Source organism: Drosophila gunungcola, chromosome 3R, assembly GCF_025200985.1.
Source record: "Drosophila gunungcola strain Sukarami chromosome 3R, Dgunungcola_SK_2, whole genome shotgun sequence".
Classification (NCBI taxonomy): domain Eukaryota; kingdom Metazoa; phylum Arthropoda; class Insecta; order Diptera; family Drosophilidae; genus Drosophila; species Drosophila gunungcola.
Window position 1 is genome coordinate 27,046,997 of NC_069139.1, and position 13,588 is coordinate 27,060,584.

At 46.7% G+C, this 13,588-nt stretch overlaps 4 protein-coding genes across 4 annotated transcripts; 2 read left to right on the forward strand and 2 right to left on the reverse strand.

The window, feature by feature from the left end:
- Nucleotides 1-282: 282 nt before the first annotated feature.
- Nucleotides 283-1,767, forward strand: LOC128252564 (m7GpppX diphosphatase). The gene is made up of 3 exons (XM_052980355.1): nucleotides 283-535; nucleotides 592-744; nucleotides 812-1,767. The coding sequence occupies exons 1-3, from the start codon at nucleotides 364-366 to the stop codon at nucleotides 1,618-1,620; spliced, it is 1,134 nt and encodes a 377-aa protein (XP_052836315.1). The 5' UTR covers nucleotides 283-363; the 3' UTR covers nucleotides 1,621-1,767.
- Nucleotides 1,768-2,061: 294 nt separating this feature from the next.
- Nucleotides 2,062-6,019, reverse strand: LOC128252562 (nuclear receptor-binding protein homolog). Its single transcript, XM_052980354.1, has 2 exons — nucleotides 4,361-6,019; nucleotides 2,062-3,806 (listed from the first exon to the last, which is right to left on the reverse strand). Exons 1-2 carry the CDS (start codon nucleotides 5,522-5,524, stop codon nucleotides 3,021-3,023), a joined length of 1,950 nt encoding a protein of 649 aa, XP_052836314.1. The 5' UTR covers nucleotides 5,525-6,019; the 3' UTR covers nucleotides 2,062-3,020.
- A 968-nt stretch (nucleotides 6,020-6,987) lies between these two features.
- On the forward strand, nucleotides 6,988-11,871 carry LOC128266266 (symplekin). The gene is given in 6 exon segments (XM_053002670.1): nucleotides 6,988-7,187; nucleotides 7,247-7,440; nucleotides 7,501-9,191; nucleotides 9,194-9,622; nucleotides 10,187-11,109; nucleotides 11,251-11,871. Coding segments are annotated over 6 exon segments (3,489 nt in total). The 5' UTR covers nucleotides 6,988-7,100; the 3' UTR covers nucleotides 11,416-11,871.
- Nucleotides 11,872-12,005: 134 nt separating this feature from the next.
- On the reverse strand, nucleotides 12,006-13,307 carry LOC128266284 (glyoxylate reductase/hydroxypyruvate reductase). Its single transcript, XM_053002694.1, has 2 exons — nucleotides 13,108-13,307; nucleotides 12,006-13,035 (listed from the first exon to the last, which is right to left on the reverse strand). The coding sequence occupies exons 1-2, from the start codon at nucleotides 13,245-13,247 to the stop codon at nucleotides 12,132-12,134; spliced, it is 1,044 nt and encodes a 347-aa protein (XP_052858654.1). The 5' UTR covers nucleotides 13,248-13,307; the 3' UTR covers nucleotides 12,006-12,131.
- Nucleotides 13,308-13,588: the final 281 nt, after the last annotated feature.

The following is a 13,588-nucleotide window of genomic DNA, read 5'->3' on the forward strand; positions in this document are numbered from 1 at the left end:
TTTTAATTTATATTTGTTTGTTTACATCATGTCTTTTTTAAAGGAGCGCTCAGGTAATTGGTTCAAGTTGGCATCGATCGGACTGATATATTGAAAACATCGATGACATCGATGTTGGCATCGATATTTCCCCACCTCTAGCGGTGAATTTGCGTGCTTGTGGTGGGTTTGTGTTAGCGGAACTTCGATCTATCAGAAAGAGAGAGAGAGAAGGATTGATAAACATCAATAATCTCTGCTATCGATATGACCGATATTTTAAGAACATCGATGACACCCACATTGGCATCGATATTTCCTCACCTCTAAAAGCCGCAAGAAAATAAATATTTATTAGTAATTTACTAAAATAATAATTATAAAATGCCGGAACCAGTTGAAAACGCAGAGGTAAAGTCGCCGTCTTACGACTTGTCCAAATTCCGGCTGAAGCGGATTTTAACCAACAACAGTGTGAGGAAGAGCATTTCCCTCCTCGGAACTTTTCCCGACATTTCGGAAACTGACGATGCAATTGTAGTGTTTGAGAAAAATGGTAGTAGGAAAATAAAAACACTTAGTGCCCTGTTAACTTTAAATATTTCTCTACAGCTTACCGCGAAAGCGATGTGGCCACGCCAGAGTCGCCATCTGAGGAGTCTCCAAAGAAACCAAGTTATTTTAACGCCAACTTGAAGGTGTCCACTGAGTTTGTCAATAATATTTACGGCAGTTTTCAGGTTGTGCCCAGCCGAGATTTGTGCGGCAAGTATAAACCTACAAAAAATACTTTAATCAGAATAATGTTATAAAATAACCTTCCTTTTCGCAGGCGTCAAAAGCACAGTTATATATCCCGCCACCGATAAGCACATCGAGAAATATTCCGTTTGCCAAAAATATCTCATTCGGGAGACGCCGGATCTCTATCAAAAGATAACGCTCCCATATTTGACCTCAAGCCAGTTCTCCCTAGAGTGGGTCTATAACATACTCGAGCACAAACAGGAGAAGGAGCGGATCGTGTTTGAGGACGCGGATCCGGAAACTGGCTTCATTCTCCTTCCCGATCTCAAATGGGACGGACGCAATGTGGAAAACCTATACCTGCTGGGCATTATCCACAAGCATGATATCAAATCGCTGCGGGATCTGAACGGAAGCCACCTCGATCTGCTGCGTAATCTGCGCCAGGCGTCGAAGGACGCAATCTCCAAGCGCTACGGCCTTAATCCCAACCAGCTGCGCATGTACTTCCACTACCAGCCGTCCTTCTACCACCTGCATGTGCACATCAATCCGGTTCGGAACGATGCCCCTGGCATCTGGTGTGAGAAGTCGCACATGCTGGACACTGTGATCAACAACTTGGAGTTACTGCCGGACTATTATCAGCGAGCTACCTTGCCTTTTGTCCTGTACGAAGGCAATAAGCTGTTGGATCTCTACGAGCAGGAGCAACCTATTCGAAAGGTAGCCGTATTGAGTGATGACAAGGAGCAGGCTGAGCAGGAACGTACAGACCCCGCAGCAACCGAAGGCTTCAGCGATGTGGAGCCGGAGGAAAGACAGTGCAAGCGCATTAAGCTGGCCACTCCGGAGCCCAAAGAGGCCGAAGCTACTGTCCAGTCGTGTGCCTAAGTTAAATTTTCATAAGCTTAAAGTCGATGAAGGAGGAGGTATTAATTAATAATGAAGTTGAAAATAGATTTTACCTATCAGTAGCAACCTACATACTCGTATATGTGCGTATTAATGCAAATCAAAATAAAGTAACTTGTCTTGGAATTTTCATTTTTCTTAAGATGTCGGTCTTTTACAACAATTGTCTTAACAGCAGTATTTTTCTGTAGTCTTAAACCAAAACTAAAATTCTGTGACATGTGCGTTGTCCATATATGTACTTAATTTCAAAATTCATTACCTATTACGACTATAGAAAATTAACTTTATTGGTCTAAATTGGGATGATCGTTTATCCAATTTATTTTTATCCTAACGTTAAATAAAGCGGTCGGAGTCACAAATTATCAACTACTTAAAATAGCACAAAAATACATTTGAAAAAATAAAGAAAACGACTTTAGAATTTGTCAGCTGGTTGCCATCTTTATTTATTTAATAATAGTGTAGCTATGTCTGTTGTGTATTATTTTTGTTGCATGCTCTGCTTGTGTTTATATAGGTTTTTAGTTAAATAATTTATTTATTATTTTTCGTGGCCTTGCGTATTTGTTTATATTTGTAATACATTTAAATACATTCCACTGTGGTTTTAGGGTTTGTTCACGTCGCGACATGGCTAACTTATCAAATCTGATATAGTCCTAGAAAAAATCATCTTCGAAGTGGCGTCCAGATGATTTTTCGGAATCTGAGGGTACTGAAATCTCGTTCTTGAGTCGTGTCCAGCTGTAGGAGCTGCGAATTCCATTCGCACTCATTTCAGAGCTATGCTAAGCGATGGCTTTGATTTTTGTAAGCTCGTTAGCTGCGTATAGTCAAAAGTGTTTTGTTGGTGGATCGAAATTTTAATAAAATCCGGAACGTATAATCGAAACAATTCTATCAATTTCGCCAAAGAAACTATAGCACTAACAATACATTTAGCAGGCGGGGAAAGAATATTTAACCGCGAAATATTTTCTGCATTTTTCGGATACATTTTTCGGCCTTCTACGTTATCAAAAACACAATAAATGTTAGACTCAAAGTTAATACGACCCAGATTGCGGCCTAATGACCAAATATCATTTTCTGTTCCTGCGAGTCGACCCACTCTTGTGTGGTGTGTGTGTCTGTCATCGAATTCTTTAGCCTGGAAGCCTGGTTCATCATCGTTTATGGTACATACATACATAAATATTATTTCAGATACATACATACATATACATATATATATATATATATATATATATATATATATAGAGGTATATATATAAAAATAACAAATAATAGCAGTAATAAAATCGTTATGTGTAATTTCCGAATATAATAAAAACAATACGCGTCGGCCTGCCCTGAATACTAAGCTGATACTTTCAATTGCTCGTCGTTCCCGACTGATCCACGTCCACGTCCAGATCCGGATGCTGCTGCTGCTCCTGCGGCACGTACATCACGGCAGTGCCCTGCTGGTCCGTGTCCGAGGATATCGACCAGTTGCGCTCCAGCTGCTCTAAGGCCGCCATGGTCGCCGTGGTGGTTACCCCCGCACCGGAGCTCTCTGCCCCGGCACCGTCGCTCATAACGCCTGCTTTGAGCGTCTCTTCCAGCAGCACCTGGATCTTGTCTTGGTCGTCAAGGTGGACAAAGCCCAGGCGCACAAGTTCGCTCGTGAGGTCCGCCGCCGTATCGTTCTCGTTGACCTGGCATGTCAGCTGACGGTTCATTTTGTCGTCCATGCGCAGCAGTATTGTCATGGTTATGTCATTGCTGTCCTCCTTGATTTTCACGCTGCACATCATGTTAACGATGCGCCGCGACTCCGTGTCCACCGGCTCCGGCGTGGCCGACTTTACGGAGTCAGCCCGCTCCGGGGAGGCGGCCCTCGACCGGAAATTGGGCGGCTTCTTGCCGCTGTACGTAATTAGCGGATACACACCGTACTTGACGTCCTCAACGAACTTCTCCAGTTTGTCGGCACCCGAAACGTCTGCCAGGCGATACTGACGCTCCTGGCCGCCGGCCAGCCGCAGCTGGGCCATAATCACGTCCGGCTGGTAGTAACGCTGCATCAGCCCGTCGAAGGCGGTTTCCGAGAACATGGTGCGGTTGGCGGGCGAGAAGACCAGACAATGGGCAGTCAGCAGTTTCAGGGAGTGCACCTGCGGGAGTAACAAATGAAATTAAATTAAATTAATTTCGTAATCAGGGCTTAAAAAAATGTAACCTCCCCAAAATGAAGAACCACAACCTCTGCCGAATTGAGCAATTGAACACATCACATTCCAGCAAAAATGAAAAAAAAATTATTTAGGTCAAAAATCACTTATTTTTCTTGATTGATGAGCGCAGTCACATTACACTTTAAATTAAAGAAGTCAACATATTTCACCCGAAATCTTGACAACTACTTGTTTGGATTAAAAAATTGGTTGTGAAAAATTTGTGAAAAAAAGAGGTTCCCAAAAATCCTTTATGAACCTTCAGGCTGCTTCAAGAACCCTCCTAAAAATCAGAGGAGCACTCGAATTTTTGAATTGTCAAAAGAATTTTTTTAGATTGCGTTAAAAAAAAATTCTTTGACAATGTGGCAGTATAATAAAGTTTTATTTATACAAACAAAACAAAACTGAACTGAATCCCACACCCGCAAGACTTAAGGCAATTGTCATGCGGAACTCCAATTGAGAACATGTTGGTTTGACTCTTAACTCACCTCGAAAAGCAGTGGGTGAAAAAGCAGATCGTTGGCACTGGGCCGGTCCTGCGGCTGCGGATTGAGACACTTCCGTATCAGGTCGCGCTGCAGATCGTTCTCCAGGCTGAAGATTGTGCGCTGGATGGTCTCCTCACTGATGGCAGTCGACTCGCTGTTGCTGGGCTGGATCTCCAGGGCGGCCATTTCCAGGGCGCACATCCCGAAGGCGTAGATGTCGAGCGCGGCGGTCAGCTGGTCGGCGGCGCCGTATTCTGGCGCCTGGAAGTAGTGGGCGCCCCGCTCGCGTTCTCGCTCCCACTCACGGCCCCGCCGCACGCTGTAGTGCACAGCGTCCGGGACCACCGAGCCGATCTTGACCAGGCCGTTGTGCTGGATGAAGATGCTATCACAGGTTAAGTTGCCGTGGATGATGGGCGGCGAGCAGGAATGCAAATAGCTGAGCGCGGACAGAATCTGGGTGCACCAGCGGCGCCACGACTCCAGCGGCAGCCGCTTGGCGTTGCGCTTGGTGCGCTTGAGGAACTGTTTCAGCGACCCGCTCGACATGTACTCGGTGATGAAGACCACCCGGGGCCGCTCCGCCTGCTGCGTGTCCGTCCAGTAGCGGTGGAACTTGACGATGTTCTGGTGGTCCAGCTGCAGCAGGTTGTCGAACACCTGCCGCATCTTCTCCTCCTGCGACTTCAACTCCTGCAGGCTGGCATATTGCACCTCGTTCCACACGACCTCCACGCCCTCCTCGGTGTCCATGGCCAGATGAACGCAGTCGATCCCGGGCACGTCGCGCTGGTCCACCTCCTCGCGCCGCTTCAGCCAGCGTCCGCAGGGCGACTCCTCCAGGATCTCGCTCTCATCCTCCGAATCGTCCCCGGATTCGCGTGGCGACGAGTCCAGATTGACGCCCTCACTGCCGGCGACGACGCCAACGCCAACGCTGACGCCGACCGCAACGCCGCTGCCCGCATCAGCTGTTGAGGCACCAACTATGTGCGGGGGCGCTTGCTGCGACTGCGGTGCCTGCTGCTGCGTCGGCTGCGACGCTGGCGGCGCTGCTGGGCAGGATGCATTCGCAGGGGCGGGCGCCAAGGGGGGGTGGTGCTGGCTCGGTTCATCCGCTACCGCGCTACCGCTGTTGCCGGCATTTGCTTGGCTATTTGACATTAGGGTGCGGTCACCGACGCGGCTGCGGCTGTTGAGCTGTTCTGTTCCAGAAGGCCTCGTCTTCGGTTTCCAGTGTTTATTTTTTTTGTGCCACCAAGTTGACCTACGTACGTTTACGATCGCTTTTCGTGGTATCCACTGCGGGGTCCGGGCAACGAGCTACATCCGCTGCTGCTCCTCTGCCGCTGCCTCTGCCCACTCACTGACGCACACATACACACGCACGAACACCCACTCCCTCCTCCGCTGCGTTCCTTGCCCTGTAAACACTCCGCTGCGACGGCTGGCGGCTGCTGCGACGTTTTTTCGGCGCCTTGGTCGGCGTCGGCGGTTTCAAGCCTCGAATGCGGCGCGAACGGCGATCGGTTGGTTGCACTTTCTGGCCTGACACGCTGCCGATTCGTTTATTTAGGCGTTTTTTTCACGCTAAAACCCAAGAAATGTGAGCAAATCGATGCCTCTGGCCTATCGATAGTCACCCCCACATATCGTTCAGCCAGCAGTGCTGACTGCTTTCGATAGCCAGGCCGATCTAAAGTTGCTAAAAAAAACTAGATTTTTTTTGGCTCCATAAATAGAAAGGGTATTCCAAACTGATGAGGCGTTAATCTGTGTTCAGATGTTTCTTTGCTGTTCCATACAAATTCATCTTTAAACTGTTTTAGCAATTCGGCAACTCTGTAACCTACTTTTATCGCGGCACAAATTACACAGGACAATATAAGTTTTTTTGCCCAAGAGCATATAATTATATTAAGGAGGAATTTTTTCCACCTAAGGTTAACTTAACCCTTGAACCCTTACTACTTGGACCTTATGGAAATATTTTAAATAATATAGTGACAGGTTTAAGCACAGTTTGTAAATTGTGGTTGGGAAAAAGGATAAAAATCTGAAACAGCTCAGAGAAACATGTCCAATGTGACAAATAACAAAAACACAACGTCATGATATGTAAAAAAAAATCATAGAAGAAAATAATTTTATTTGATGTTAAAACGCTGTTCGCAATTGCTATATTTTTATTTCACTGTGATTTCGAAAACGAAAAAGGCTTAAATATTCGCTTCTGCTTAGTTAGCGATGCAAATTAAAAAAGACCATGTAGAAGAACCATAAAACTTTTTATTCGCAAAAAGTGTACTAAAATTGGTTGACCATTTTTAAAGTTATTATCAAACTAAAGAAAAGAAAACGTGATTTTCTTTTATAAAAAATCATAGCTGTAGTGGGGAACTATGCTTAGAAAAGGCTAATTTACCTTAGTCAAGTGTCATTAGGCCTGCATTTCGAAAAAAAAAAAAATTTCGGGCTGTGTTATTTATTATGAAATTAATTAAGGAAGTATAATTTTACTTGTTTAAAAATGATTACCTCAATATATTTTTTTTAGGTTTTTATATATATAAAAGCAAAAGCTTTGACGTGAAAATGACCAATTTGCCAACACCTCCAAGCCGTTTTCGATAGTTATTCAATGGTTATCGGTAATCCGCTTGCCATCTGTGCCGGCAGCTCTTAAAAATTTTGAGATTACTTCGCAGATTTGGGTAAATTTAGATACAACTGATCGACCATGGATAGCATTATTGGACGTAGCCAGTTCGTCTCGGAGACGGCCATTCTCTTCACAGACGAAAAAACGGCCACGGCTAGGGCAAAGGTAACAAACGGATCCCAACTGATCAAAGTTGGCTATTGTACTATATATTTTTCCATTAGGTGGTAGATTGGTGCAATGAACTGGTCATCGCATCGGGTCCCACAAAATGCGAACTGCTGGTCAAGGTGCAGGAGACTGTCCTGGGGTCCTGCGTGGAGCTGGCCGAGGAATTCCTGGAGCCAGTGCTATCCCTGGCCCACGACCAGAACATGGAGGTGCGCAAGCAGGTGGTCGCCTTCGTGGAGCAAGTGTGGTAAGAATAGCCGTACAATTAAAAGAAACTTATAGCTTTAACGTTTTTCTCCACTTCCAGTAAAGTGAAGGTGGAGCTACTGCCACATGTCATCAACGTCGTGTCTATGTTACTCAGGGATACATCAGCCCAGGTGATCAAGCGAGTGATTCAGGCCTGTGGCAGCATCTACAAAAACGGATTGCAGTACTTGTGCAATCTAATGGAACCCGGTGACAGTGCGGAGCAGGCATGGAACATCCTCAGCCTTATCAAGGCCCAGATCCTGGACATGATCGACAACGAAAACGACGGCATCCGCACCAACGCAATCAAGTTCCTAGAGGGCGTGGTTGTTCTGCAGAGCTTTGCCGACGAGGACAGCCTCAAACGGGATGGAGACTTCTCGCTGGGCGATGTTCCCGATCACTGCAAGCTCTTCCGACGCCAAAAGCTGCAGGAGGAGGGCAATAACATATTCGACATTTTGCTTCAGTTCCACGGCACCACGCATATATCCTCGGTAAACTTGATTGCCTGTACAAGCAGCCTGTGCACGGTGGCCAAAATGCGGCCCGTCTTTATGGGCGCCGTTGTGGATGCCTTCAAGCAATTGAACGCCAATCTGCCGCCCACTCTCACTGACTCGCAGGTGAGCTCCGTGCGCAAGAGTCTCAAGATGCAGCTGCAGACACTGATGAAGAATCGCGGCGCCTTTGAGTTCTCAGGCACCATCCGAGGAATGCTGGTGGACCTGGGCTCTTCGACAAATGAGATTCAGAAGCTGATGCCCAAGATGGACAAGCAGGAGATGGCTCGGCGTCAAAAGCGCATTCTTGAAAACGCCGCACAAAGTCTGGCGAAGAGAGCTCGCTTGGCCAGCGAGCAGCGAGAGCAGCAGCAGCGGGAGATGGAATTGGACACAGAGGAATTGGAGCGTCAGAAGCAAAAATCCACCCGAGTCAACGAAAAGTTTCTGGCCGAACATCTACGCAACCCGGAAACAGTAGTGGGTCTGGTGGTGGAGTTCCTGCCCACTCTGCCAACCGAGGTACCTGAAAAGTTCCTCGAGGAATATACACCGATTCGACAAATGTCCATCCAACAGCAGGTGAGCAACATCTCGAGAATGTTCGGTGAGCAGCTTTCAGAAAAGCGCCTCGGTCCAGGTGCCGCAACCTTCAGTCGGGAGCCGCCAATGAGGGTCAAAAAAGTGCAAGAAACTGAGTCAGCACCAACTCCCATGGAAGTAGACGAGGAATCTGTCCAAAAGCTGAGTGAGGAAGAGCTGCAACGTAAGGAGGAGGCCACCAAGAAGCTGCGCGAGACCATGGAGCGCGCCAAGGGCGAGCAGACTGTGATCGAAAAGATGAAGGAGCGCGCCAAGACGCTTAAGCTGCAGGAGATCACCAAGCCTCTGCCACGCAACCTGAAGGAGAAGTTCCTCACTGAAGCAGTGCGCCGCATTCTCAACTCGGAGCGGCAGTGCATAAAGGGAGGCGTGTCCTTCAGGCGCCGCAAGCTGGTCACCGTAATTGCGGCCACCTTTCCGGACAACGTGCGCTACGGCATCATGGAGTTTATTCTGGAGGATGTGAAGCAGCGCATTGACTTGGCCTTCTCCTGGCTATTTGAGGAGTACTCCCTGCTGCAGGGATTCACAAGGCACACCTACGTAAAGACCGAAAATCGACCCGATCACGCGTACAACGAGTTGCTGAATAAGCTCATCTTTGGCATTGGAGAGCGATGCGATCACAAGGATAAGATTATACTATACGTCGCGTTTATCTAGAGGCTCCCATCCTGCCGGAAGATTCCATCGGGCATCTGGTTCAGCTTAGCCTGGACGACGAGTTCTCCCAGCACGGCTTGGAGCTGATTAAGGACCTGGCCGTGCTAAGGCCTCCGCGAAAGAATCGCTTTGTGCGCGCGCTGCTCAACTTCTCCGTGCACGAGCGGGCTGATTTGCGGGATCGGGCACTGGCCCACCTTGTTAGTCTCTATCATGTTCACAAAATCCTTCCGGCGAGAATCGACGAATTCGCTTTGGAGTGGATAAAATTCGTGGAACTGGAGGCGCCTCCGGCCGCAGTTTTCTCGCAAGAGTTTGGTCGACCAACAGCGGAATCAGCATGGCGGGAGGATACGGCCAAGGTGTGTCTTGGCTTGGCACTTACCCTACTACCTTATAAGCCAGAGGGTAAGCTTTCACACACATTGTTGAAAAATCATATTTTTATAGGGTATCAAACCAGAATTCTGCAAAACTTTTTTATAAAAACTTCTGTTATTTGGCGATTTCCATTACTAAACATATTTATTTTGTCCATCCTGGGTTTCGCCATTGCAGATAGAATGAACTATGTGAAAAAATAATATAATACGATAAACGAAGCACCAAATAATATGTATATTAGACTAAAACAAGAAAATAAGTTTATCAACCCTTGCAAATATTTCAAAAATTAAATGTTTTTTATATCATCTAAAATTCGAGATAACTGCGATTATGTTTAGAAACTATGGCAGCTATATGATATCGTTTTTCGATTTTAATTAAATTAAAAGCGTAATTATGAATTATCAAATTTTTACTATGTCCAAAAAAAATTTAAGAATGGAGAAGTAACAATTCTTTTATAATTTATTTTTTTAGTACCATCTATAAAGGTATAAAAAGACAACCACTGTATTCTTTCAAATATGATCTTGTGTTTACCAAACTCAGGTTTGATAAACTTATAAAACTTGTTTGTCTTTACAGTTTACGTGGAAAAAATTTGTCAAGTGTTCATAGCCACCTCCGCTGAACTGAAGCGCACGATCCTGCGTAGCCTGGATAGTCCCATAAAGAAGCTGGGTGTGGAAAACCCTACATTGATGCATTTGATCGAGAGCTGTCCCAAGGGCATGGAAACCTTGGTGATCCGAGTTATCTACATACTGACGGAGCGAGTTCCTGCGCCACATGAAGATTTGGTCCGCCGGGTGCGTGATCTTTACCAGCACAAGGTCAAGGATGTGCGTGTAATGATACCCGTACTGAGTGGGTTGACCCGCTCCGAACTGATTGCCGTTCTGCCCAAGCTGATAAAACTGAACCCCGCTGTGGTCAAGGAGGTCTTCAATCGTTTGCTAGGCATTGGCGCCGAGTTCGCCCATCAAACGATGGCCCTGTCTCCGACGGATATTCTGGTGGCTCTGCACACCATCGACCCGAGTGTTTGTGACCTGAAGGCCATCGTCAAGGCCACGTCGCTGTGCTTGGCCGAAAGAGAGTTGTACACCCAGGAGGTGCTTATGGCTGTGCTACAGCAGCTGGTGGAGGTCATCCCACTGCCTACTCTGATGATGCGCACAACCATCCAGAGCTTGACTCTGTACCCGCGACTTGCCAACTTCGTAATGAACTTGCTGCAGCGGCTGATCATGAAACAGGTCTGGCGGCAGAAGGTCATCTGGGAGGGCTTCCTGAAAACTGTACAGCGCCTCAAGCCGCAATCCATGCCGATTCTACTGCACCTCCCTCCCGCCCAGCTGGTCGACGCCCTGCAGCAGTGCCCCGATCTAAGGCCAGCTCTATCGGAATACGCAGAGAGCATGCAGGATGAGCCGATGAACGGCAGCGGTATTACTCAGCAGGTTCTGGACATCATCTCCGGAAAGTCGGTTGATGTTTTCGTTACGGTAACTATGAAATGTGTTTTTTTACCAGTGTATTTTAAAAGTATTACAACGTTGTAGTCTTAAAACTGTTATCCACTATGATTTCGTTATCGTTTTGTTGCACTGACTTAACAATTTTTCTGAAATCTCTCTCTATTTCAGGACGAAACTGGCGGTTACATCAGCGCAGACCATATCAAGAAGGAGGTACAGGATCCCTCGGAAATCGGCGTAATATCCACAGTTTCCGTTCTGACGTCTCTGGTGCCCCTGCCTGTTCCCCCGCCCAGCGATCTAAACCAACCTCTACCGCCTGGCGAGGATTAGTTGCTGCTTAATTGTTTTGTTTGCCCATACACATCTCCAATTTACTGAATAAGAATAAGTTTATATTTACACGCTCACTTCTGTCAACCTTTTTGAACCCGAAAGGTCAGACAGAATATTCTGACCCTTAAAACGGGCCATTTCCTTGTGGGTTGAAATTTCGGCGCTGCTGATGTGGGGGAGACTAACCACTTTTTTTCAACTTGAGAAACGTTTCGATGTATGGTCTTCTGATCAACAATTCCGCCAAGACAAAAATGCAGATCGATTTCATATTAATAATCTCACTAGTCTAAGGTGTTAGGGAAAAGCAGGTCACATGAAAGTCGGGGGGGCAAGGCATTTTAGCAAATTCCACATATCAGGCACTATTTGTCGCCACCTTCGGTGGTTTATTCTTGGTTGTGTTGCGATACAAACCCGCTGGTATGTATATTCGGACGTGCCACGTAGACAGTAAGCTTGAAGGTAAACGGTCTCCCTTTTGAATTCTTGCTTTCGAAGGTTTCAATAAAGTGTGGTAGCCACATATTTTGGGTCAGATGAATGCAGACCAGTTACAGATGGGTAACAAAAAATCAGTGTGTAGGTAAACCGTATAAGTCAAACGTTGAAAACGTTTTTTAGTTGATACTTTTATTTTGTAAATACGATATTCTTCTATCGTCTTATTTCAATTTTGTTAAACATTTTTAAGGCGAATTGTATTCATAGAATTACAGTTTTACTTCGGCTTCCATTTCCTTATTAGCTAGACCAGCAAGGATATTTCGGGCCGTAATGCGGGACATTTCCTTGCGTGTTTCGATGTCAGCACTGCCAATATGGGGGAGAATAACCACATTATCCAGTTTAAGGAGGGGGTCGTCAAGCGGCAATGGCTCCGGCGTCGTGACGTCCAGACCTGCGGCCTGAATTTGCTTTGTTTTCAGGGCATCGTACAAGGCCTTCTGGTCCACAACCCCACCTCGAGCAGTGTTGATAAAGATGCAGTTGGACTTCATCTTCTGGAAGGCAGACGCATTAAAAATCTCCTTGGTCTGGGGCGTTAGGGCGCAGCAGGCTACGATAAAGTCTGAGTTGCGGAGCATCTCATCAAAGTCCACGTGTCGGGCGTTGACAGCCGCCGCTTCCTGGGGTCTTGGCGAGCGGGTCGTGTAGGTTATCTCCGCGGGCTTGAATGGTGCAATGCGTGCCGCTATCTCTTGGCCGATGCGTCCGAAGCCCAGAAGGCCCACCCGGGAGCCCTTCAGACCCTGGCCGCACATCCACATGGGGGCCCACGACTTCCAGCCGCCATTGTAGACCTGCTTGTTGGCCTCAAACAGACGCCGGTTGGTGGCCAGGAGGAGGGCAAGTGTCAGTTCCGCGGTGGCATCCGTCAGCACGTCCGGAGTGAAGCCCACGCGAATGCCACGTTTCCTGCACTCCTCCATATCGATGTGGTCGTAGCCTACAGATATGGTGGCCACGCACTTCAGCTGGGGACCGGCAGCATCTAGGACCTCCTTGTCAACCTTGTCGGTTAGGGCGCAGTAGAGGGCATCTTTTCCGGCCACCTCGCGGATAAGTTCGGAGCGGGGAACAGGAGAAGTCTCTTGCCAAGTGCTCACCTGGCAGCTGCGATATGTCATATGTCATGCACATTAGATTAGTGCGTATGCTAATTAGCCGGCAGCAATAAAAACAAACCTTTTGCGCAGCAGTTCCAGACCGCTGTCGTCCACATCTGGACGAGTCACATACACACTTGGTTTGGAGCTCATCCTTCGAATTCTGTGTCCTAGTTGCAAGAAGTTTCTGACTTGACCGAACGGCAACCGCGGTGGCATTGATTCAAATATGTATTCGTAACAAGGAGGAGGTAAACAAAGTAACAGGTTTCCGTTAGTGTGCCCGAATTAGGTATTTTAAAAAATACCCTTGGGCAATAAAGTTCTCTGGAGTTGGAAAACTCGACCACAAAATACCCTGTAGCCTGTACATACATATTTCATTGATTTCTGTTCATTGAGTAAGGTTCAAAATTTTGAAGAACTGAGACTTGGCCTAATCATAAACACATATAATATTTATACATGCACATTTAATTTTTTGACCAACGTTTTTCTATTGATAAGGAATTGTTTATTGGCTTTGAAAAATAGAAAAATAAAAACATATCTTATTATGC